This window comes from Protomyctophum bolini (assembly GCF_963924005.1).
Source record: "Protomyctophum bolini genome assembly, chromosome: 1".
NCBI lineage: Eukaryota > Metazoa > Chordata > Actinopteri > Myctophiformes > Myctophidae > Protomyctophum > Protomyctophum bolini.
Genome location: NC_137862.1, coordinates 9500895 through 9527746, shown reverse-complemented (window position 1 = coordinate 9527746; position 26852 = coordinate 9500895). Strand labels below are relative to the sequence as shown.

At 41.9% G+C, this 26852-nt stretch overlaps 1 protein-coding gene across 2 annotated transcripts in view; it reads left to right on the top strand.

The window, feature by feature from the left end:
* Positions 1-26852, top strand: part of uacab (uveal autoantigen with coiled-coil domains and ankyrin repeats b) — a 47242-nt gene that overhangs the window by 1689 nt on the left and 18701 nt on the right. Inside the window, exons 1-2 of one of the 2 annotated variants that reach the window (XM_080758912.1) lie at positions 21460-22219; positions 22957-23087. In XM_080758912.1, coding sequence (XP_080615038.1) covers positions 22184-22219; positions 22957-23087 — 167 coding nt within the window. In that variant the 5' untranslated portion in view covers positions 21460-22183. Of the gene's footprint in view, positions 1-21459; positions 22220-22956; positions 23088-26852 lie in introns of those variants that run through there. The other variant, XM_080758911.1, reaches the window with a different exon arrangement.

Genomic DNA, 26852 nt, shown 5'->3' with positions numbered 1-26852 from the left:
TCATATGTTTAATTCGTCATTTTAACCTTGAGTTGTGATGAGGGATGACGTTGGTTTTTAATTTTGTGAAAGCCTGGTTATAAAGAACATTTTATTGTTGACTAAAACATCACCCCTTCAATATGAAACTCACCCCAATGTCATTTCAATTTGGTCTGTAGAACTTTACATCAGAGCTCGATATATTTGCATGTTGTTTATGAGAGCCATCCTCGCATCATGACATGAGGACTCTCCTTCGGAACAATGCTCACTGTTTAGGACATTTGCTACAGCACTCTCAATCACAATGACCCCACAGTGTTGTTCAATCTTGTTGAAAGTGCAAGCAAATATGAATGACTGTACTTACTTTAGAAATAAGGTAAAAACATGCATTAGCCTTGTGTCTCATGAAACAGCCGCCGTTGCTGTAGCCTCCAGGCCAATGACTAATAAAGAGATAGGGAGGAGGCAGAGAAATAAGTGAAACTTCCTTTTGGAATGTGAACAATAGCTGAGTTTTATCCAAAGCCAGTCACTTGAGGCTATCTTCTTTCACTGTGCAATATATTTTCCTTCACATTCCTTTTCCTCCTATACTACACTACAGGAACATTTGTGTCTAGTTATTATTTTAAGCTGTGAGGGTTGGGGGCAAGCTTAAAGGAGGGTCAAGAAGATATAACATGAAAGATAAATCAGAATAATTATTAATTTAGAATCTGGTCTACCTGCCACACTCACTGTCCACCGAAACTATGCCCATCGTTTGACCAGGCAATGTTTGACCCCATTCAAATAACAAAAATGGAATGGTGGGAAATGTGGTATTGGTCTTGACTTGTCAGAAGAGGACAACATGGTTTGGCAATTCTCCAAAGGGTGCTGATATCTCTCTGTCTACAGTATACATAGACTAACAGAGAGTGATTTGTTCCCTGTGATCTAACATGTGACCGTCTCTTTACTTTTATGTGTAGTTGTTGTTCTATAACAGTCTCAGGTTGACAATCGTCTTGGCAACAGCTACGTGCACGCACATTCTGACACTGCCAGAACACACTATTATGGCGTGGCTACTGGCTATGCTAGTGTATGGGGTGCCACTGCCTTGGCATGTACAGTACATACTAATACTGTACATGGCCTCTTCATTGACCTGTCCGATTGAGCAATCTTACTACGATGTGGATTTTTTTAAATCTAGGACTACTCTCTAGGACTGTGATATATATAGCCCCATTACAACAATACTAAGGTTGTTTGATGCATGCTGCAGGTTTGAGCTTATTACAGCAATTTATTTGGCTGGTGAAAGTTTCGGGAGTGCATATGTTGGGTGATATGAAATGTAGCCTTACTATAAACATACTAATCATTGTGTAAGTTATCACTGCCTGGCCATCTTATTTTTTTCTTTCTCTAATATAGCCTCCTTAATATGTTAATTGATTGATCCTGTTGGTTGTTCCTGTGCTATTACTCATGTGCCCATCAGTGTGGTGCTTAATTGGCACACACGTGTGTAGTTCTGGGTGTGTTTGATGTCTTAATGGCGGCTGCTTCCGCATCTCTCACGTATATAACTATATATATAGACATGTGTTTTTTTGTAGTCTTCATACCTTGATTAGTACATTGATTTTACAGTACACCCCGTCCATTTTTAGAGTGCTGGGATTGCTCCTCTCTTTTCAAGATTGATTCCTGTGTAGATCATAGAAGCACCAGCCTTACCTTTTTTTAACTTATCTCCTTTGAGCACCTAGTTGATCTCTCTTTCATCTTCCAGCTTATGTTCAATGGTACAAATCCCCATCTTTATTTTCACATCACAGTTTTACGAGTAAAAATCACACCCGTATGAAGTGAGTGGCGCAACTCCGTGTGGGGTCCCTGGAAATTCCACGTCCGACATGGTAGACAAATGAGGGAGTTACCATGTGGGGATCCCCGGGGAGTCCCTGGAACATCCAGACCCCCAGGAACGCGCCCAGGGGGCCGGGTCGCTTCCGGCGAGCCTCCCCACGTCCGAAACGGTTGAGAAATGACAGAGGTGGTGAAAAACAACCATGCTGTTTTCGTGCCCGCCCAGCCACCCACACACATAGCTCCGTAAGGGAGTGGTGGTTGCACCACTCAAAAAAGTGGGCGAAATTTGTTTTTGTACATAGTTCAAAACCTGTTCAAAGAGGGCAGGATACTGCCCTCTTCTCCTCAGTGGCTGAAGCAATTGATCTGAATTTGCACACGTGCATTAGCATATGTACCAATAATGAGTCCCGTTTTTCACTTTCCCAAAATGTAAGCTGTTTACTAGCGCTTTAATATCCGTTTTGTAACCCCATGGTTACAGGCTAGCCCCCCAAGCTATGCAACAAATTAACCAAACTGTGCAGGGCCAACTGTTACAGAGACTCCCTGCGCACGGGCAGACAGACAACAAAGCTGCAAACTTATAAAAGGATTTCATTTACGCTCCATGGCACAAGCACGGAGATTCAGGTTGTGTTAATAGCACAGCACACCACTTCCCATGATTCTGGCAGCGACGGGTCCATGTGTTTGTGTCTCTCTATTCGCTGTAGTGATGGGCACTTTCATTCATTTCAGTGAACCGGATCATAGTCGTTCATTTCGTACTCCTAAATCCTACACGTATATCACAAAATGAAATGACTAGTAGTAGCCTAATAAAATGATATTTTCAAAATATATTATATATATTCTTTATTTTTTTTACCTATGTTTTTTTTTTTTTTGCCTATGTTTTTTTCCATTGATATCTAAGTGATACAATATCACCATAATAGTGGTGCTTGCATTTGCAACTGAGCGGTCTCGGAACAGAAGTGAACGGGTGCATTTCGTTCTCCAAAAATAACTAGTTTATTGACCGACACTAATTTGCTGTGGGTTCACGATGTGTGTGTGACGGGTCTGCTCAGCTGACGCTGTGTGTGTGTGTGTGTGTGTGTGTGTGTGTGTGTGTGTGTCACTGTGTACATGCACTGTGTGTGTATAACTGAGTGGGTCAAAAAGTAATACAAATGCAATGCATACACAGGGCATCACCCAAAGTCTGCAAATACTTTGAGTGTGCATATTCCCGGACAGGTATGGACTAGTAAAAATAATTTGCGGAATGCCTTGAATTATATGAGCTGAAACTAAAAGTGTGCTTTGAACGAGTATCTTTCTCTTCTTCAACGGGGTGGCTGAGGCATTGTTGCATGCTTGCAGATACTGCCAGCAGCGGTTCTTGAAGCCAAAGGGAGTGAGGATGCATTTTACTCTCACTTGTGAACCTGTTATGCAAAGTAGCCATTTGGGTATACTTGGCTGTTTCTCATGAATGGAGGGGGGCGCGTTCTAGTGTCCATGCCCAATCCGTACTGTACCTGCACGTGAAAAACATACGTAATTACACCACACGGTGGTGTTGTGTGAAGTGACCAGTGCCCCCTGCTTATTGCGACCAAAGGTTGCAGTTAACTACCGGTATGAAACCTTGCGTTTTTGACACCTAACCCACATCCCCGTCACTCTGTCACGACACCTAGCTCAAATCCCTGTCACTCACCCAAGCCCCCAGGTCATCGTGACATCAGCCCCCATATATGGTGTCCAGGTCATTGTGACATCACGTGACATCAGATTCAGAGATGGATATATAGTAAATACAACCTGCTGTCGCATTTAATCCCATATATGGCCAGATGTCATCACTATTGTCCAGCAACTCATCTGACCTCAAAGCCTTAGATCTCCATATATGGATATATGTCAGAACCTGTTCTGACATTCCATTATGTTGATCCTTCCCCATCCATCATTCCTCTTCGATGTCTCCCTTTTGACTAATACCTGTCCATTCAAACTCTAGACAGGCCTCCCCCAAAGTTATTAGTGCAGCCACAGACGGCGAAAACTAGAGTTCTCAACAGGCCCTACCTGGGCCCTCATCAAACCCTGTACACTCAAGAGAATGTCGTGTGTAAGACACCCTCAGGCGTCTTACTGGTAATACAATGCAATATATATATGCTTGTTACCGTAATTTCTTTGCATTGTACCATTTGAGAAACAAATGTACTGCACTCCAGATGTTTATGTGAACTCTGTATAGCAATTTTAATATAAAAGCAAGTCATTGTATTCATTTCAGAGAGTTAGAAGGCTCTGTAAATGCACTGTCAACTTAAAACAATATGTTGATATTAAAAATAAACTGTACTTCTCAATATGTATTATTTTAAAAGCAGTCAAGCAGTCAACACAATGTAAAACTTTAACTTGTACAGGAATAATTGACTAGAAGAATCTATACTTTGTCCATCTCTGTTTGAGTTTTTGTTTTGTTTTTTGTTTCCATTCACTGACCGAAAGGGGCTTCTCATGTGAGCTCACAAGGAAACGGTGACTCTATCAGCTGGTCTGTGGTTGAGTCTAGACTCTAGAGGCAATTTCTCATCCGATGTGAACAAAGGATGAAGGTTGGTCCTGAGTCTTTGTTTCTGCTCTCTGTAGGCCTTTACGGCAATACCATATTTTAACCACTTAAACCCCTAAGTTGGTTGACCGGTATCCCTCAGGCCTCTCTACCAGTGTCCTTTCAGTTGTTTTTCTACATTCAAACGGTTGTGAGCTTGTAGATATGCTATTTTCTGCAACGGTTTTCCTCAGAATACAAATAAATACTGGGGTACAAGTACAAATAATAGACAAGTGGTTAAACGTTTGATATGGTAGGCCCATACCATAACCTTGTTAATATGTTCTGTCCTCCTCAAAAACAAAACATACCGTAATTCCTTCTGCACAAGTGCATTTCAATTTGATAACTTTTCTGACTGTATACACAAACATTTCTTTTTTAAGGGCACTTCACAAACCTCTGAGTACACACTTTAAGTGTTCATTTAAGTTGGAGAGTGTTAAACCAAGTCAAGTGTAACCGTGATGTAAAATATATGACCCCTTTGGCTTTCCATAGCATTAGCAGACCAACACACTCAAACTCGTGCACATTGCGATGTTGTGAGCATGTAGATTTGTGTCCATACTGTACATGCTAGTAAATCATTTTCTGAACCGTAGCAGCAGTAGTTAGAATTAGCATTTGAATGTGTCAGATTTGTTTTTGTAAGATAACGGAAGCACTCTGACATTCCACAGCATCTGTAGCAGAGGGGATTATGATCTGTATCATGGACTTATACCATCCTGGGACCGAGTCTAGCTTGGGGAAGGGCTGGGCAATAAATCAATACATCCATATTGGTGACCGATCTAAATTGCTGACATACTGTATGTAGGTGTGAAAGCTGGCTTGACTTCACAATCTGGCATTATCTACAATAACTACAAAAAACGGTATAGTGACTTAATCACATTGATACACACATAGAAAACTAGACTGTAGGGCTGTCACAATCATGAAATTGTACTTGGAAGATTAATCATCATACAAATGATTAATAATGATAATTACATTTCTGTTTGCCTTTTAGGCTTTGTACACAAAAATTGCTCAGGGCAGATAGGACAAATAAATTAAATATATACAGAATAATTGACTCATGTTTAGCAATTTTATACGTTACAGTGTAAACACAATTTAGTGTTAGGTGTACAAGCATGTTTGTGTATAGTATAATATACTCCAGAGTCCTCAGTCCCAACAAGCAGCTTGTCACAACAGTTCATTAATGTCTCTAATTCAAAATGTTTATTTCTTAAAACCAACTAATAGAATGGGACCTCTTCATTTAATGCACAGGACAATTCCTATAGAATTGTTGCAGGGAATTTAGTTTAATTTATTTAGAATTACTTTTTGCGTAATTATGCGACATGCTGCTACTGTATCTCCTACATTTGAGTACATCTTGGTCTTATACATGTAACAGTTATTTTTCTCTCTTGTAATACATCAGGGAAATATCTTTTCATGATGGATACATTCCCGAGTCAGTAAGCATCCAGGAACAACATCTGATTGTGATCATTGAGGTCATAAACTGTCCACCTCCCATGAGAAAGATAGTTCCTCTCTCTATAGGGTTGATTGAGGAATCATAAAGTAAGAGGAAAAGTGACACAATCCATGGATGAGCTTCTAAACTGATGGGGCAGTGTAGTGGTGAAATGCCACATCTTCCCATACAGTCCCCCTGCCCCTATGTGCTCCACTGGCACAAACCTTCTACGGAGTTCATCCAGGAATGAGGTACTCTGTGTTGTATGGCCCAATTAGTTGTTTATGTAACCGCAATCCCATTAGAGGATATTGTTTCACACATTGTGATGTTGGCACCTCCCTACCCTCAGACACCCACGCTGTTCCCTATCGAATGTCTTCCTCCAGGCGCCGGTATGTTATGGCCAAGATTTGAAACCAGCCTAATATTTAGTATACTATCTCCAAAGAGTCTTGTTCGTGTCTATGCTGTATCTATAAACAGGGGTGCACACATAACTTTTTAGGGCTGATTCTCAGAGGAGCACCTGGAGATGTAGCTTGTTGCGCACGCCGGGGGTTGGGGGAGGCGGAGTCTGCGGCCGTCTCTACTCTACCACAACCAGAGCCATAGAGTAAGACAGAGTTATGACATTGAGGGGGCAGAAAACAGACTGGTCACGTGGTTCATGTAACTCGTTTGTCACTGTAAAGCCTATAGACTCCAATGCATTCCGTAAACTTCTGAGAATGACAGCTTACTGCCGTCTAAAGAAACATACAATCAACACAGTTCATTCAACTATACGAATATAAAGCTATTAAATGTATACTCTCTAGCCTGTTATTATTTTATAAAGAGAAGAATGCAGGCACTGGTAAATGAACATGGACAAGTAATAAACCCCTCCCAGGTTAGGTGACGGTCAAGTTGTAAACTTCAGTCTCTACAGAAAGTACCAGACTTTGTGCTCCAAATATAACTGATTTACAAGCTGACACCATGTTGCATTGCATGGGTTGTTGGCTTGTAGATCTGCTCTACAGAGCAGACCCAACCCAGACCGTTTTGTAAGTAGAAGACAGCCGATCATGACAATAAAAAAAGATTGAACATGAATTAGTTCTACAAGCGTTTGATTCTATGGGATGCCTTGTTTGTTGAGGTGCCGACATAGCGGGCGTACGTTGCTTGTAGTGACATCAGAGCTGCCTTTACTCTTTCAGAGCCATGATATTAAAACCACAAAGAAATCATGGGGGAAAGCATTAACATCAAACTGTACTTACTGTAGGACTGTGCCATGCAGTGTACTGATAGCTGCACCAAGTATTGCATACATTTCTTTCTATGCTATGGGCAGTGTTTAAACTAATAGTCACGAGTGTGCAGTATACCGTCTGCTTTATTAGTGTGCTTCATTTCACACAGAAGGGCTTTACCCTTGAGGCAAGAGGAAGCACTCTTGTTTCTATTCATCAGAAGCCACCGTGCCCCTGGCTCTCTGCCCCTGTGACCACTCAGGGCAAAGCCCTACTCCTACTCCCTACAACCACATGCAATGACAACAGAACTATACTGTATTAAGGTAACTGACGAATTGTCTCTGTCCCATTGGCAACATCCCACCTGTCCTGACTCCTTTAAAGGACCACTTCATCCCTTTTGAAACCAGATCTTATTTGAATGATGTTTAGGAATTGGGACACAAGAAACACTTTCCTGGGGTTTTTATGTGTGACGTATGTGGGGTTTTTGTTTTGATAGTTTTGTCATGGCGCCATGTTCATGACCAAAATGTGTCATGAAAATGTGGTCTCTGCACTTTCTGGACTACAAGTCACACCTCCACACAGCCTCCCCATCTCCACAAGGAGGGGCTGTGCAGAGTGCACCAAAGCATTATGGTCAATGTAGGATGCAATGCAGTCTACTGTTATCTACTATACTATTAACATTGAGTAACTGCAGTTTCTTCCAGCAGTGAAATATCCCTTTTAATGGACTGGCAAAACTTCCCTCACTGATTGTAAATTAATGTCTCTGAGATGCTTAATGGGAGTTGAATGTTCCTGAGCAAAGAAACGAGGCTTTGGCTTCAGTATAAACTGGTGATTTCAGGGAAAGTTATTATGAAGATTTCAACAAAGTAAGCAGGCACAGCTGAAACTATTGTTCAAATACCCCAAAATGTTCTATTTATGTTTTGCTGTTGGTAATTAAAGAGTACACTGCAAGTTGTGTAAAGGCACAGTTAATTTATTTCAGCTGCCAACAGATGAAAACTGATTTCACAATACTTTTGGGGGATGGGGTTATGGAGAGTGAGATAGAAAGCCTCATGATGTTCCTAGCCATTTTATGCTATCTTATTTGTAAATGTTACAGCACATGGTCATGTTCCACGAGAGGTAAAGAATGGAATGATTGTTTAATGACATTTTCACAGATCTGTAATTAATACCACGAGTTTGCCGTAAAAAGATTATGGGCCTTGCATAGATGGGCCTATTACAGGGCTGCCAGGTTTTCTATTTAGTTTGGACTGAGTGAGATTTAGTTGGAGTTGGAGACTGAAAGGTCAGCTTTTGGTGATTTATTTATTTTTGAACTATCTGACAAGGTAATTTAACACATGATGACATGATATCTGATTAGATTCCTTATTTCGAGTTGTAATGCACAGACATCCATTCCATTCTGATGAGTGCGATATCTCAAGAGTTTCTTAATCTTGCACGAATCGATGAGATTTGGTTCAAAGAAGCTCAAGGTCACTGTGACCTGTCGTGCTTTACTATATCTTGTGAGTGGAATGTCTGACTAGATGAAATTTCATTTCAATATCTCTGTATGTCTTATTTAAAGGATCCAGGCAGTTTATCTAAGTGTACATATGGTACATAAAGCATATGGTACTTTTGTAAGTAAGGTATTTTATTCATAAAGCGCCTTTCAAAGCATTTGTTACAAGCCAGGTGCTGTACAATACAACATTGAATAATAAAGCATAAATAAAATGATAAACGGAGCTACAAATACAGTACATAGAAATGGATACAAACAGAACAGTACATAGAAATCAACACAACATAGAAATAAACACTGTAGCATTGAACAGCAGAATGGTGTTTGAGATTATCGGATACGATTCATTTCCTCTTTTCCCCCCTCATGTCTGCCTCTTCGTGTACTTCTAGATGTGCCTAAATGCATTTCTACTATAGCAGCATTACTTGTATCAACTATGACATAGAGGTTTGTTTTAGCCTAGAGGCAGTGCTGGCAGTGGTAGCTGGCGCTAGCGTGACGGACTGTGTTTTTAGGATTAAAGTCTGGCTCCACAGGACAGCATGTTATCATCCCTTAGCATTGGTTCGCCAGTTTTTATTTATTTATTTCAGAATTTCCTTTAGAGATGGGTTCCTCATTCAAAATACATACCGGTAAAATTTGATAATAAATCCAACAGCACAAAACAATCTTGGACATGCATGTAGTATATAATACACATAGTCAGGGCTTGACGCTTAGCATTTTTCCAAGTAGCACGTGTGCGCCTAAGTTGAAAAATCTAGTAGCACACAAATTATTTTAGGAGCACCATGAAAAATGATGTATTTTTAAGGGGCGCTAGCCCCTTTAATATACAGCCTTTGTCCCCACACATCTCAAAATGAGCCATTGACAATCAACAGAGAAATTACGTCAAAATTCTGCTAAATATGACATAAATTAAACGCCATTGACATTGAAGGGAAAATGTATGTCATATGTAAACGAGCAAATCAGCTAACCAATCACAGGCAACAGGCATTCTGATGTATGATGACAAGAGCGCCCCTCACTTCACATGGGTGTGATTCTTTTAATGAAGTGATATGAGGTAGGGGTGGAAAATAATGTCAAAATATTATATCACTATCTTTTCAGCAATGATCACAAAATAGTGATATTCATCATGATATCATTGTTATGTTTGTTTTCATATAATCTATATAATCAATTTGTTTTATGCTAATACTTTGTAGATAGATCGATAGTAGCTCTGTTCCATACCTCTAATACGTGCAACACATTAGAGCTATGGACCAGAGCTAGATAGATAATAAGTTGCTCATGGATGGATAGACACTTAGACAGGCTATCCGTTTTTAGTGCAGAGGCTGCTCGATGGTGAATTAGTATTGTAACATTCTCCTTGGCTTTGACTGACTGATATTAATACGGTAATCCAGCCAGTTTGGTCATTTGCATTATCATTTATGCTGGGCACACACTTTTGTAAGCAAACGCTAAGCAAGGGTTGTTTTTGATAAACATCAATCCGTCCACTCCATGTGTGTGTGTGCGCACGCGTGCGTGCACGGCTGCACGCTGTTTCACCCGGTTAAAAGTAAGTTACGTTTGAACTTTGAACATTACAAACAAACTTTGCAAATAACGTGTCGGGGTCCAAGCAATTCCTTCTGAATCTGTGCGATCATGCTAATGCTATCCCGCTGAGTTCGCTCTGACTTCTTTAGCAAGCAGTGACAGGGAAGTGCACGGAGCAGCAACACAGGGAGGGGAGGGGCGGTGGGAGCAAAGGGAACAGATCTTCAAATGAACGCCGCATTGAGCCTCGACAGAGTCGACACGTTGTTAGCTTGTAGCTCTTCTCTTTTTGGCGAACGACACCGCCGTTCAGAAATATAAATGTAGGTATAGAACCGCGACTATAGAATGTGCACTTGCTGTAGACAGAGACTTGTCTTTATCACGATTGAATGGTCAAATCTGTAGTCGCACCTGTGCTACAAATTGAATTTTACAACTCGCACGGTGATATTTTTAGTCGCAAATGCGAGTACCTAGTCGCACTGTCGAGCCCTGCACATAGTCCAACATTACACTATAGGAGGCTATCTGTTACATGTTGTCAGTGTCATCTGTAATAAAATGTAATAAGTTACAGCAATAAGTAGATGATGTATTGACCCACATGAGACGTCACCGTAATAAATAAAAAACCTGGCCTATATACTTACCCTAGTAAAAATGGACAGAACAGAGAGGTGTGGAGTTCCGGTTCATTCAGTTTGTGTGTGTGTGTGACTGTGTGTGTGTGTGTGTGTGTGTGTGTGTGTGTGTCAGAGTGAAAGGTAGGGTAGGGTAACCGCTTATGCGTTCAGCTGCAGTGTTAATTTTGACTCACTAAGGTTTTTGATATTTAGTCTTAAGACTAAACAATTTCAAAAGACTAATACTTTGGACAACGACTAAATGGTGTGTTATTCAACCAGACTATAAATCTTTTCTGGCAAAATTAACATTGCATTATGACTAAGACCATTTCTGAAGACTAAAATAGGACTAAGACTTTAAAAAAAGACACAATCTGCTGAAAAAATGAACACTGTTCAGCCGTTCACGACCAGAACACAACAATGAGGTGTCCATCAGGGCCCCATGCTGGGCAGCGATGCAGCAGGTCATCCTCCCATGCAGAGACGTGAGCCTGTGAGAGCTCTATGGAAGACTAGCAGGGAGGGATTGGTATGTGGTGATTATTTGTAGGAATGCAACAATTCTGTTGTTATCGCGATATCGCCATAACGGAATGAGTGGGGGTGTTTGAATTACTTTTATAGTGTATAATCCGTTTTAACGGCATCATTAGATGGGAGAGTGCTATATGTTCATGTTGCCCTCTGATGGGAGGAGAAAAATAGAGAGACGTGGTGTGGTCGTGGAGTCATTTATTGACCGAGCTTTCATTAAAGGGACACTTCACCCTTTTTGCAAAAAAATATATGTTAATGACATTTAGAAGCTTTAGAACACTTTCCTTATGTGTGTAATATGTGGTTTTAGATATTTTAGATTGTAGCTGCAGTGAGCCTGTTGTCTCTGATGTCATGGACACTGGGCTCACTTCCTTCCTGGACTACATGTTGTCTCAGTAAGACAGCTCTCCCCCCTATCCACAAGGATGAGCAGTGCACCAAAGAATTATGGGAATTGTATTCCAGGAAGGTAGTGAGACCAGTGTCCATGACATCAGAGACAACAGGCTCACTGCTACAATCTAAAATATTGAGTCTATATATATATCTAAACGTCATTAACATATATTTTTTTGCAAAAAGGGTGAAGTGTCCCTTTAAGCTTTCAACAAGTCATGGATGCTTTGGCTCATACAGGTGTAAATGTAAGCTAAGAAAACATCTTACATTTTCCACGTAACCTGCAGGCTGATAGGACCAACGTATATTGTGCTGCCTTAGTCCAGAGTGTTTAGATTGTCTAGTTTAGAGGACAAGTTACTACTTGTATTTAATCTGGCTTCATTGGAATGTTGTAGCGTCGATTCCTGGAATCTGTTGGCTTCCATATTACTGAAGTAGCTTATTTATTTCAATTCAATTCAATTCAAAGGAGCTTTATTGGCATGAGAAAACATACATTTACATTGCCAAAGTATCAAAAACTAATTGCGACCAAAGGTCGCAGTTAACTATGAAACCTTGCGTTTTTGTCACGTCATGTCAAACTAAAAATGTTCACTCAATTTGTCACATCATATATTGTTTCCAAGTCCTGTGACATCACTATGACATCATCAGGGATGATAGTAAATCAGGAATCATAGTAAATGCGACCTGCTGTCGCAATTAAGCCCATATATGGAGATCCCTGATGTCATCAATATTAGTAATATGACTCATATATGTCAGTACCTGTTGTGACATTCCATACAGTATGTTGATCCTTCCCCATCCATCCTTTCTCTTTGATGTCTCCCTTTTGACTGATACCTGTCCATTTAAACTCTAGACCCCAAAGTTATTAGTGCAGCCGCGCCTGGCAGCTGGCGAAAACTAGAGTTCTCAACAGGCCTGAAAATGAAGGCCTGTGCCCTCATCAAACCCTGTACATCCACTGCCACCGCTGCCACCCTTAGATCTCCATCATCTCCATATACAGTATATAGCTGTATATTCTGACCTCATCAAACCTTGTACAGTGTACACTCAAGACACGCTCCATATATGGCCACTGGCCAGTGCACGCGTCTGGTAAAAACAGTTTAAGAAAATGGGGAAAGTATAATAGTTGGAGGGGGTACAGCATTGCATAATGTCACATTGAGCGCCGTAGTCCTGACGTCACTCGCTCATCCCCTGGTTCCAAGGGGTTTGCAGAAGTGTTTCTCTATGGAGAATAACATGGTGCTCTATTGCGTCATTATATACAAAGCTTTTTGAAACAAATGGCAGCAATCTTTTGCAATTACAAATTGTAAATGTAAATGTAACAAGTGCAGTCTAATTGTGAGAATAGTGTGTTCTACCTTAGTTTATACGCTATATACGTAGTATGCTGTGGCCCGTGACGGAATGTTTGAAATAAAAAGAAAATGGTATACCGTTTATTTATCTATTGACCACGCTCAAGCGTATAGCCTATACGTGTGCATGTTGACTGTGCAGGGAATTATTATGGTACAGTACACTGTCTGACAAAACCTAGATATACATATCTAGGTTTATATAATTTTATCTACTGTAGGTACATATATGAATGTCTTATCGCCACTGGATGTTTCTCATAGATTACAATGTAGCTAATGGCTATTGCATAACCTTGGTGTAATCATTGACAGAGATATCGCACCGTTAAGAAAACCTAGGCTTCGATTTACCTAGGCTTCGGTTCATAATCATAAATCATCATATTTAACATCAAAGGTAGTGTGGAGTGGACAGTAAGTACACAGGGTTTCAATTGTCTCAAGCCACACCTCTGCTCACATTCCTTGCCCTTTTGCAGTATGTGTTTTTACATGATGTCTTTGCTGACATTGGCCAAAACATGCATCACCCCCTGCATTTAGTGTCCAAGTGCCAGCATGCCCTGACAGTTTCTTGTTTCACTAAATATGGGCATGGAAAATGGGAGGCCTGGGCGTTACTTTGTTTTCTATAATAACTTCATTATGTGGTTTGGGATTTAAATATCAGTCTGTGTCATCTGTTTAAGCTTCTTAATGCCGTTTGTGCACTCTTGCCCTCAAAGGTAGGTAACATAGGGTTATCATCAAGGATCAAGCAGAGGCACTGAATCTCCAAATGTCTGCCTGGTCTTTTTCTTATAGGTTTTCTCTTTTCTAACTGATATGGGACACCACTATGTTGGTGTGTGTATATATACCAACCACATACTGTTGGTATATTTACATGAGTCAATGGAATGAAATGAAACCCACAAATATTTGCATTTTTAAATCCATATATTTAGAAAGGCGGTATCTAGATGTTACTTTAGCTTTCCTGCATGGTGACTTTCTCAGGCCCCCCACTGGCTGGTTGGAAAACAGCCTGTGGGGGGCCCCTGTTCTCTCTCTCTCTGCCCTCGTCTCTATGACCCTCTATCACTTTATTATCAGCCAGCTGAAATAATACCAGTCATACCGGTGGCCATCTACAGCCAAAGCCAATAACCTTGGCTTGTTTTTAATACTCCAGTCAAGGAACGGTGTTATTTCAATCAAAGCTATTAAAATGTGTGAGTGAGGCTGCTGTCATTGCGGGCGAAGGGTATTTGTCTAACCTCATTAATGGGTCAGAGAGTGGATTTAGGTCATCACTATGCCTTCACAAATATCCCAGAACCTTTAGCTCAAGAATTGTTTTTTTTCTTTCTCTGTCTGGGCAGTGGGCACTGCAGTCTTTGACCTGGATGCAAGTCTGTTTTAGGGAGTGCTGGATTAAAAGGAATGATTGCTCACTCACACAGATTTCTGGGTACAGTGACATTTTCTTAGTTTTTAATTTGATGTAAATGTGACTGCATGTACCATAATCCTCTTCATATTTGTGTTCGGAAAAGTGGTTGTGTGGCCAACATTGAACTGAACCTTATCGTTTATTCTACACTGTCCCTACACTGGCTATACAAGACGGATTGTCATTGTACAAACATTGCATTTAACAATAGTTTCTCTCTTATCCAGACATGTTTATGCCATGCAAGAGTCTAGCCGTCTAGGGTCTGTGTGTATAGGTTCTGTCAGTGTGTACTGTATGTCAGTCTGTCTGAGGGTAATCTCGCAAAGCTCTGGACTGATTAGTGCCAAACTTTGTATGCATGCTGCCAGTATGTTTTCACATACGTTTTATACTTTTTTGAAATGTGTCATTTTATAATGGATGTCAGTGGGGCCTTGCCCAAATTTGCTGTGGGTATTACATTTGTGGATGGTATTTTACTATTTATATATATATATATATATATATATATATATATATATACATACACAGATTGGCCACATGAATCACCAGAGATGGGACTCACTTGTCTTGTTTTAGGAAAGCACCCTCCACCAGAAAAGACTCGAAAATGCCACTCAATAATGCCACTTATTTGCCATAGGGTGGTTGGAACTTGGAAGGGCCAAAGGTCAGCTGCATGGGGCCAATTTAGAAAGCTGATCCCCTGCCCTAATGGTGACTGTCGGAAGTAGAGGAAAATAGCAAGGAAAAGTTGCTGACCCTCTGGGTCATAGGTCACCTAAAAGAGTGGGGCTCAGTCAGCAGCTGGCTAGACAAGTCTCCATTTCGGATCTTTAGGCTCCAAGAGTGAGGATATCTTGGGAATGACCATCAGGGAACAACCCGATGTCCATTTGTCTTCACGGGCCTCATTGGTAAGACTCTACTCCCAAGGCTGAGCCCAGACTCTTCTCATGTATCAAAAATCAGATCAATGATAATCAGACATCTGTTGGGGTATTTGACTACTAGACGCATACATTTGAGTCACCCCAGTGTGACTTGCATTTTCCCCATAGATTTTCCATCGGTCTGTTATTCCAAACCCTTACAGCAGGGCAGAGCCATAAGGAGATTAAGGACAAAATTAAATATCACTATCTTCTATAACCAAATACCTCTATTGATATTGTGACAATATTGTGGGGGTGACTTCTGGTACTTAAACAAAATGTACACAATGTGGTGTACACAATGACATTTTTGGTAAATATTCATCAGTAGTAATTATATAATAACCTAACTGCTCCAACTATTATGACCCGCTTAGTTAAGTTCATAAAGGTCACATTACTGTAATGTAACCTTTACAAACGGGAAAACACTTGGACTTAGTCTCTTATCAATATATGAATATAATATTTTACTGTATAGTATATTACCCAGCCCTATCTTCGGAATGTTATATCAATATATGAATATAATATTTTACTGTATAGTATATTACCCAGCCCTATCTTCAGAATGTTACTGTGTAGAAACCCATTCTTCCTGCTTTGACCCCATCTCCCAAGATACAACTTGGTTGGATGGCTTGGTACTTTTCAGTCTCTCTCCACCAGGGGGCGTAGCTGCACATCTGAGGGGGATTGTTTGGGAATGTTCCTTCCTGTAGTGTAGCAGCCATCCAGACATCATTGCTGTTGGCTGTAAACCTTGAATGTCCAAAACCGTTCCCTTCTTATTATTTTAAGAACATTTAAATAGTTGTGTGAGCTTGTAGATCTGCAATTTTCACTACTTTTGTGTGACATACTCTTGTAAGTAGGTTAGTAGGGCATACATTTACGAAAAATCATGATTTCAAATATGGAGATATGAGGCGTCTGCTAGTGTCTGCTAGGGGTGGGCAGCAGTGATTGTTTCCCAGAGAGCCATACTATCTTAAATAAAGTGAGCAAAGGGATATTAGACAATTGAATTGAAACTTGAAACCCAAAGTGCTGATGATGATTCTGCCAGCACAACAATATTGTTTTGTTACAAAATGATTACTTTTTAACAGCTGTTGTATTTTTGTTTGTGGCTTGATTGAGGTTTTTATTTATCTACTCAAAATGGTGACATCCAATTACCATAGATTGGAACATTTATGCTGCCTTTTATCAATTGGATTTATTTAATTTATTTGGCCGGTCGTTTTGTTTACCTTTTTTGCAGCCCATGCGGGACTGAGATGGTCCACAGGCCCTTGGGCCGTATGTTGCCCATGTGTGGTCTACTCAGTAGACCACACAGTAGACTCTACTGTCTAGTCTGCATACCAGCACGTCTCCTCCTTGCCCTGAACACTTGGCCTAAACCATCAACTTGGCATGCTCTAAAACTCAGGGGAGGGAGGGGTACTCCCGGTACTGCCAATGAAAGCATCAGTCCAGTCCGTCTGTCCCATAGCAACAGACACTTTGTGCTCCTGTCAGAGATTACTGCTAACTTGGTAGACGTGCCCTCACATCGACCTAAGTTTCTCACATCTCCAGTTCTTGCTTTACATTTCTTCTTGAGGGTTCCTCTTCTACTCCCCCTAATGTCATTTATGGAATACTTTTGATATAATATATACTTTTTGATACCAGTGACCTTAAGGGAGTTTGAGCTCTTTCGTCAATGTGGCCAAAATGAAATGTTATTTTGCTGTACAATCATTGACAGGATATCCCCCCCCCCCCTGCTTGCTTGGAGTTCAATTGTTTTTACTTAATGGCCCAGAAGATTTACTGTTACTAGGCAGTCTTCTAGACCTCTCCATGGCTCTGTTGCTGCTATTTGAGCTCATACCATAATGGTGGTGGTTGGTGTTTTACTGTTTTCTGATGGGATTGCTCCAATAAATCATTCAGACAGACATGTGGCACTATTGGCATCACTCCAGAGCCTTTGCAGATAAGTCTGTGATACAAATATTATTTGCCATCGCCATCACTGCTTGGGCCTTTTCATAGGCTAGAATTACTTACAGGTCTGTTTCCAGTCAAAGAAATGTTTTTTTATTTATGTATTATGTGGGCTGTTTACAAAATATTATTTTAGAATAAAACATGACAAACATTTCTGAACATTTCCATATGTAGGAGTGAAAAAACATTGTATTATAAATATGTAGTCCATGTCAACATTTAAAGTCAACATTTGCATATTTACAGTCACTAATGTCCTTCATAAGTGCATGGCTGTCAATGGGCACTCAAAGAAATTATAGAGGCTAAAAAAAAACAAGACTCTTAAGTCTATATTATAATTTCTTTGGTAGTCCATGTCAACATTGACAGTCACTCATGGAGGTTATATAATTTCTTTGGTAGTATAAGGATAATTCATCAGAACTCAGTTACTGGTACTTCCATTTTCTGTCTGTTGTTGTTTTGGTCTGTTTTTAAGTGGTGCAACCACTCCATTGCGGAGCTATGTGTGTCCCTGGGTCCGTCTGAGCACGAAAATAGCTTTTGGTTGGTTTTCACCACCAAGTGTCACTGTTGCGCAGCCTAACACACACACACACACACACACACATACACACACACACACATATTAACTGTATATATGATGATTTCGGGTGTGACAGACAGTACAGTGACAGTACAGTACAGTACACTGCAGAGGGACCCCCTGGGGACCCCACACGGTAACTGTCATTTCTAAACCGTTTCGAAGCGGTGCGGCTCACCGGAACCGGGCCGCCACCCTGGGTGCGTTCCTGTGGGTCTGTAAGTTCCGGGGACCCCCCGGGGACCCCCACACGGAGTTGCACCACTCTGTTCACACGGGTGTGATTTTTTTCTGTTGTGGTTGCTTTTGAACCCATTGTGTTCTTAAATGAACCACTCCAGGGTTCACCTGGGAGCAGCCTCACGTCACCTCTTGCAGAATGAGTACATGCTGTAACACAAGGTGCTCTCATATCACACGCACACATACGCACTTAATCACACACACATGCCACACACACGCACATGAAACCCCCTTTTGTCAAGGTTTGTCTTGAGACAACATTACTATTCATATTTCATCGGGATCTGTCCTTTAGAGTTCCAACTATCTAACCACAGACACGCCTTACAAGTCTGAGCGTACACTGAGGTCCTGCCGTCCTGGATTGGACCATGAACCAGCTGGTTGTTCATGTGTCAAGGCTGAAGACAAAGGCTGACCGTGCCTTTGCTGTTAGGGCTCCTTGTCTCTGGAATGACCTACCTAGGGAGCTCAGGCTTGCTAAATTAATGTCTTCTTTTTGAGTGGTGCCTCCACTCCATTACACAGCTATGTGTGTCCGTATGCGTACGTGTATGTGTACTGTACGTACGTGTCCGAGCACAGAAAGCTGCACTTCTCGGCCGTTTCGGACGCTTTGCGGCTCGCCGGAACCGGGCTGGCCCTCTAGGCGCGTTCCTGGGACCCCCACACATACAGTTGCACCACTCACTGATTTTAATCACTGAAACATACTTAAACGTTTTAAATGATATTGTTTGATTCTCTCTTAATGTTTTATTTTTGCACTGCACTTTAGAAGTTTTTATTCTCTTGCCGACTTTATATTTTATTTAATGTAAAGCACTTTGTAGACCTGTTTGCTAAAGCTTTTTAAGTAGTTATATTAACATAAAAATAGCAACGGCCAAGGTCTCATGATCATGACATCATCCAAGTGACATTACAGATGTCAGCTATACGATCACTGTCATCTTATTGGCCAGATCGGCAAACCAAATACTGTAGATGTGGTTTCATCATTTCACATTCAGCGAACATCTTTATGTTATTGCCTCCTATCTCTTGCTCTCGCATGGCAAGCTGCCGTGTCCCGTCGGGTGACATTAGAGAACCATTCGCCTGGCTAGACGCTGAGATGCGTCACAAGTAGCTAGTCTGTAGAAAGTGATTGCCAGCGTTACATGATGATAATAGCAGTCGGTCTCTAATTAACCCATTCTGACCCGAGATCAGATTCATACGAGGTTTCCACTGGACACACACTGGTCTGATTTAACCCATTCTGACCTGAGATCAGATTCTAAAAAATGTCAGTCGTTCTTTGATTTTTCAAAAATAGCAGACCTACAAGCTCGTAGCGCGCCACTCGGCGCGCTATGAGCTTGTAGATCTGCTATTTTTCAATAGCTAAAGCATAACATGATGCTAACACCAAAACGGGTTCCCGTTCAGAATGGGTTAAATGACTCATTTAGATGCAGTAGCCTATATAATGATGATTTGATGAGCCATGTAGCTTGACGTTGGCTGATCAAAAACAAAAAGCTGATGAGCCATGTAAAAACAAGGACTTAGAAGCCTTGGAACTTAAGCCTTGGACCTTTGTTCAGCTGTGCTCAGAATGGTTTCTAAATCATGTGAGGCAGAATTCTCATCTCATTTTCTTAAAATGAATTGTAGAATTGTGTAGCATGTTGTAATTTGTCACCATGTCACCGTGCTGGTGACCATTTCACAATGTTGCAATTCAGTTATTTAAAAATGAAATATTTAAAACGCTTTCAAAGTGAGCAACTTTGATCTGACTGGATATGGACACTACTACTAGAAAATACTTAGTTACTTACTTTTTGGCAAGACTCCCATGCAAGTCCAATTCTAAACTGGTGCATGAGCAGAATGAATCCAAACAAACACGCCCGTATGGGATATTTACGTGACTGATCACAGTACAGTCACGTAAATGTGCGCGCCCTGTCCTGTGGCCAGGTCCCATTTTGGTGCCTTTGTCTCCATGCGAGGGTGAGCAGTTTTAGTAACGTGACACCCAGTTCTTCATATGACATGTCATGTGGATGAGGCCTTTTTGCATGTTTGTGAATATCGCCACTGCTCTGTTAACGCCAGCCTGGCAGCGGACAGTAATCCGAGCACCAGAAGGAGCTGACGCAGGGTGTGTAAATTAAACGTGTCCACCTTACACCTCCTCCTTTCCCTCCAACTCTCAGCCTCTTGTCGCTTATCCTGTGATATTATAACCTAATAAAACAGTGACGTGTGGTGATGTCTTCTGCTGGAAATAGAATGAGGCTTTTGCTGCGTTTATTACGTAGGTGAGAGCGTATCGTGTTATTTTTGTTGAGCGATGCAATCGTACGGAAAAGTATACATTTGCAGGGGGTGTATGGGGGGCTGACGTCTCAGACAGCTGATTGTAAAAGGCTGACACCTAATCCTGCTACCGTGCGGCTGGGATCAGGGAGCTCTGCTGCCACACCACCCAGTTTAGACGGACGGGTTAACGGCAGCCTCTGGCCCGGCAGCATCCAGCAGGGGTCAGTGCCAGGACCACTTCAAATGTGCAAACCATAATCCCCCCCCCCCCCCCCCCACCACCACCACCGACGTTAATATTTTCAGATGGAGGCGAACGCGCCGTAGTGTGTTGTGGGAGTGCCGAGCGTAAGCGAGGTCTTTTGGCAGGCCTTGTTTCGTTCTTGCGGTGGTGATAGACACCAACGCAATTACTCATGGTTAAGGCATGCACAGAATGTATTCTTAGCCCCTGTCTTCCTATCAGACACTGGAGAAAGGTTGGAGGGTCAAAAAATAAAGAGGTAACCAGTCTGCAGGGCTGTCTGCACCGCTGATGTTTACCGGGGAGGGGGGGATATTTTAAACCGGGGAGAGCTCACATATTTACCCCAGAGAGCTTGACTGACCTTGCCATTTGGTTGGGCAAAGACGCCTGAAAGACTACTGATAGACAGGAGCTCTTCAGTTTAGCTCTGCTGAGCACGTAGCTGGCAGCTTGTGGAGAGAGGAGGGACACATAACTTACCTGCGATTCAAGGCGAGAGGAGGCGGGGTAGAAGACGAATCAAAACTACATTGCAGCGAGGAAAGCACAGCAGAAGAGTGAGCAGGCTTATAGACGGCTGACTAATAGGGGAGGATACAGGGAAGGAATACTTGAGCGCGGAGAGAGAGAGCCAGGCTGAGCTGATTGTTTTCTTCCTCCAGAGGAGGAGCTGCAGTCGCCGTCCAGGGCTGGACCCGGGGCTGGCAGGGCTGGTCCTATACTGCTTCTCCACCTCCTCTAAAGACCTCCTTCCCCTCTGGTTAACTGAAAGACCACACCGCTGTGCGGTAATGAACTCACAGGCAGAGCCCGCGAGCAACTTGGGGAATGCACAGAAAATCCTGGCAAATCAACCTCTTGTCCTCCTGTGAGGAATTGACCCGGGGTGAGCTCTTCCAGCAGAGGACCCCCACTGCAGTCTAAACTGTCACCAGTTTGTCCTCCCTCCTGGCAGTTGTTTTTGCACTCACTGGCTGAGTGAATTGTGTGGCTCCTTTTGTACACACATATATTTATAATACACCCTTTTTTGGGGTTGTTTTTTCTTTATAACTTTTTGTTTTTTGACAACCGGAGCCCTGGCAGGCTTTGCAGTAACGCTGTGCAAGGACCAGCTTCATTCACCCAAGATGAGTCGCTGGCTGAAATGCACCTCCATGCACTTTGTAGGTATCCCTCTGTTGACATAGGACATTTTTGTTGAAACTAACGAGACATCTCTAAAAAAACAGTTATTGTATTTGGATGCTTTATTTTTTTCTTTTGAGACTGAAAAATGTAAACACCGTCTAACTGTAAGCCAGTACTTGTTGAATTAAATTGTGTTGGTTCCACTGCTCAGACTCAGAAAGCATGTTGACAACACTGAGGTAGACTATCCCACACACATTTCATTCCACTCCTTTCATTTTGGGCCAAAGTGGACCCCACTCAAGAGTCGGAGTGCTACACAGACGGACGTGCATTCTTGCACTAAGAGCTCCGTGTTCCCACGCTTTCTGTACGAGCTCTCAAGGATATCTTCATTAGGCGAACTGACTCGGGACGGAAGTCAAGGAAACTTAGTAGCACTGCTGTTATTTTCTTTCATGACTGTGTTAGAGATACATTTGAGAGAGAATCTGTTGGTATATTATTATGCACTGTAGGTTGAGGTTCTCAAGGTCATTATTGAGAACATTATATGGTGGGAGGGGGGGTCATTATTGATCCAGTAAAAGGAGATGATGTTCTGAAAGGAGGTTAAGAGTATCAGTCTCCTGAAAACACCCCTTCTCTCAGCAGTGATGTCTTTGTTAAACTGTGTATCACAGCAACCTTTTTCTCCTTTTCTCAAGAGTTTGCTCAGACATTGTGAACATTGTGCACATGTTTCTGACACTGCCTCCTCACCCCTCTGCAGAACACTGATTGGAACAAGTATGACGACCGGCTGATGAAGGCGGTGGAGCGCGGGGAAGTGGACAAGGTGGCCGCTGTGCTCAGCAAAAAGGGCGTCATCTCAACCAAGCTGGACGTAGAGGGACGCTCTGCGTGAGTGCACACACACACACACACACACACACACACACACACACACACACACACACACGCACTATCTCTCTGTCTATTTATCTGCCCCTCCCTCCCTGCCTCCCACCCTTCCTCCCTCCATTCTGTCGTGTTGAAAAGCAGCACCTCCAAAAGTGCTTAGTGGGTCTAATTCCGAGCACTGAAATGGTCTCCTCCTTCATTCTACCTCTACAGATGAGGCGTTCATCCAGAGTGAGGTCATTGCAACACGGATTAGCCTCTCGTCTCATTTTATGAAGTCCTCCTGCCAGCCAAACCCGCACTAATAATGTCTGATGAACATCATTTTGTAGACCCATATACTCTGAGGGCACGTTCTCCCTCCTCCACCTGCCCTGCACATGGATTCCCTTGGAATTCAATATCATTATGTAGCCACGTTTATTTCCAGGAATTCCTGTTTTAGCCTCCCTCTGTCTCTCAAGGTCAGCAGAGGAGTTCACAGATGGTATGAGGAACATTTGTGGTCACTCACTCGCCTTGGCCTGAGACTGCTTCGGCCCGAAGCTGTTTATATTGTGACCACACAGGAAATGACTAGCTACAAATACAGATCTGTGAGGCATTCGGTCTGGCCCACTGTTCTGGGAGTATTTAGTGAGCTTTAGAAAAGAAAAACAGTTGGATATTATTAGACACATTTATTGTACACGGTTGCTAGCAGAAGAAGCAGTGGCTGTTGGACAATCCAAGGCCAATTCTGTTTACATTTCTGATGGACACTGTCTTTTTTTCAATTCTACCATTGAACATTATGGGCACATCTTTGGATGAAATGTCTTCTGTCTAAAACTATTTAATTACCCCGAGGCTCAAGCCCTATGAAAGACGTTGCTAAGCCAGACATATTTCCTTCCCAGGAGGTAAATTTAACCAGATTCCAACACCAGCATTTTAGGGTATCCAGTCCTCCTGACCTTGATCCCAGATATTTGAAGAAGTCACTGAGCTGTGATCTCTGTTTCAGGTGTATTTTCACTCTGGCTTTGTTGCAGCCTCCGGCTATAAAGCACCAAATTCCATAAGTCAACAGTATTTCCAGCAGTGTGTGAGATGCTTTCACGGCAATAACCATTGAATAGACAACGTCTGTGCACATGCATGTTGAAAACAAATAAACAATTACACATACTACATTCCCCAGAGATGTGGCTTGCATTATAACAAGGTGCTAGAATTTGCCGTGGCTAAATTCAGCATCTTGGCACCAGGCATACAGTAGAACCCACTGTATACAGTCTTGGTTATCCTTGGCATTCACTTGTCACGTTCACGGCTCCTGACTCGGGACAGCCCACCCAGAACCATATTTGTTGTTTATCAACACATAAATTCTCCTCATCATATCGAAGAAAGGAGATTTTTGAAAAGCCCAAAATCGGCTACTTTGTTGACTAAACAAGTCCTTAGATCTGGGTCCACACACAAAACAAGGGATCCAATATTTTTTAGTCTAGTCATCTACATCTGTGGGAAAACTAATCACAAACTGTAATCCCTGGCATATAACTTGGAATGCCTTATCTCTTATCTCTATTAAGGTATACAGTTTGGTTCTCCAGAGTCATCGCTAGCTAGATGGTTGGTGGGAGTTAACCCATCCACCACACCTTGCAGTTGTGATCTATGACAGGGGTACGTTTAGCAGTACGAGAAAGCCATCCGAGATGCTTACCAACATGTGCCCCTCCATCACAAAGCTACAATACTGTCTAAAGATAACACTGCTCGACCATTGTTTTGTAGGATTAGCGGTAATTGTTGATACTTTTATTAGAATAACAAAACTGTGAGCTGGCTCTTTAGTCTATATGTGGTTGAGCTTGATGGGACGTAATCATGTTTTTACATTTTCTAATTCAAGTTCAGGATTAATATCTGTTTGCAAAGCTGATATTGACAGGGTCAGGCGGGTCAATTGTGACAAATTGATTTTGTCATCTGAAGCATACTGTATATATAACCATTGAAATGCTTTGACAGTACACTATTGATTGTACACACACATGACAGCAGATGATGCAGACCATAATGGTACAGTACATGGCTCCACTGCCATCCATTACTCTCTCTATCCAGTCTAATAATAACGCCCATATCCTGTGAAGTGTCAACCTGAAAGCGCCCTGAAGGAGCAGGTGGTCAGATGAAATGACATATCTACGTGGACTCATCCCACTCTAAGAGAGAGAGAGAGAGAGGAGAGGCGGTGCTGGAGTGCCATTTGTAAATCTATTTTAACGTAACGTATCTGTGCTTCGGAAAACACATTCTGCCAATTTGTGCATTCTACATTTGTAGTTGTAGGGATGCATTCTTTTGCTCTCTCACAACAATGAAAGAAGTGGGTAAGAAGGTAATGTTTAAGATAATAGGAGTTTGAAGGCTTTTATGCCACACGTCATGTTCTACACATTTTACGACATACTTCACGTGTACTGTTGAAGTTGCTTTGCAAATCAACTGAAAGTTGTTTCGAGACCTTATAGTCATCAAGGATTTCAGTAGCAAAATATTTAATTTTGGTCACATTGAGGATGGTCACATTATTCTGAATCCTAGAATTGTCTTAGCAATGGTGCAAACGGTTTACTAAACACCATGCATGTGTGTGTGTTGCTTCACGATGACACAATTCACTGTGCTCTGATGATGCTGGCCACAGCTCAGCTGCTATTAACCATTTGAACCCAGGAACACATTTCATAGTGAGATTGGCTATTTTCTGCAAAGACATTTTTTGTAGAGGTGAAAAAGCAGACCCAAGTACAGAGTCAACTACGTATCCGTTTACTGTACTATGTATACACTACTATATAGAAGTTTTAGAGGTTGTTAAAGTGTGTAGTACCTTTCTATTTGGGATATTAAAATAGGGTACAGGTTGTACTCCAGACCAAAAGCTTTGTACAGTAGCTAGTTGGTTTCTTTGTGGTGTCAGTCAACTCATTTTCTTTGGATTTGGTCCATATTTGTCAAGTAAAGTCACCAGGAAATTGGCCAGCCCTCATTAATCTTTCTACTTATCATTGGACATTGTTTTGAAGCATTCCTCCAGTATATACAACCCCCGCCCTCAGCTGGAAATTCCCTTATTCCCCCATTAGAAATTGTGTTATGTGAGTCATATCACTTATCGGTCGTATAGTGTGCTTCCTACCGCGTGTCTGCCCGTGGAGGTCAAGGCCCTTTGAGTAGCAGCATCTCCCGGCCATCAGCAGTGTTTTTTAATACCATCACATGGTTTTAAATACCGGCGCCAGTGTTGAGGTGTCAGCCTCCCTGTCTCCCCGGCAGATACTTAGGGGTTAGAGAGTAAACAGGGCACTGTGGCTTGGCAGTCGACACACTAAGATTGGTTTACAGACAAGTGTTTTGCAGACCATAGGGGAGAGAGGCGGCAGCTTTGGATATGGGTCAACGGAGCAAGTGAAAAACAGCCGCCGGCAATTAACGGAATGATGATTAAGGGGAATTAGCATGACGTCGCCCAAGCCAACATGCTTCACAGTGGAGTCTGGGTTATCCTTGTTTGCGCATTATGTCACACACTGAAAATAGCCAATCTTCAAGCTCACAACATGGATTGTGTGCAATGTGTCGTAAGCTTGTAGATCTTCTATTGTCTGTGTGCAGCACCAGAAGGCAACTCAGTATAAATCAGGCATAGCAAAGAAGCTTCTGAAGACATGTTAGAAGAAGACGAACTTCTTCTTTTTTTTAAAG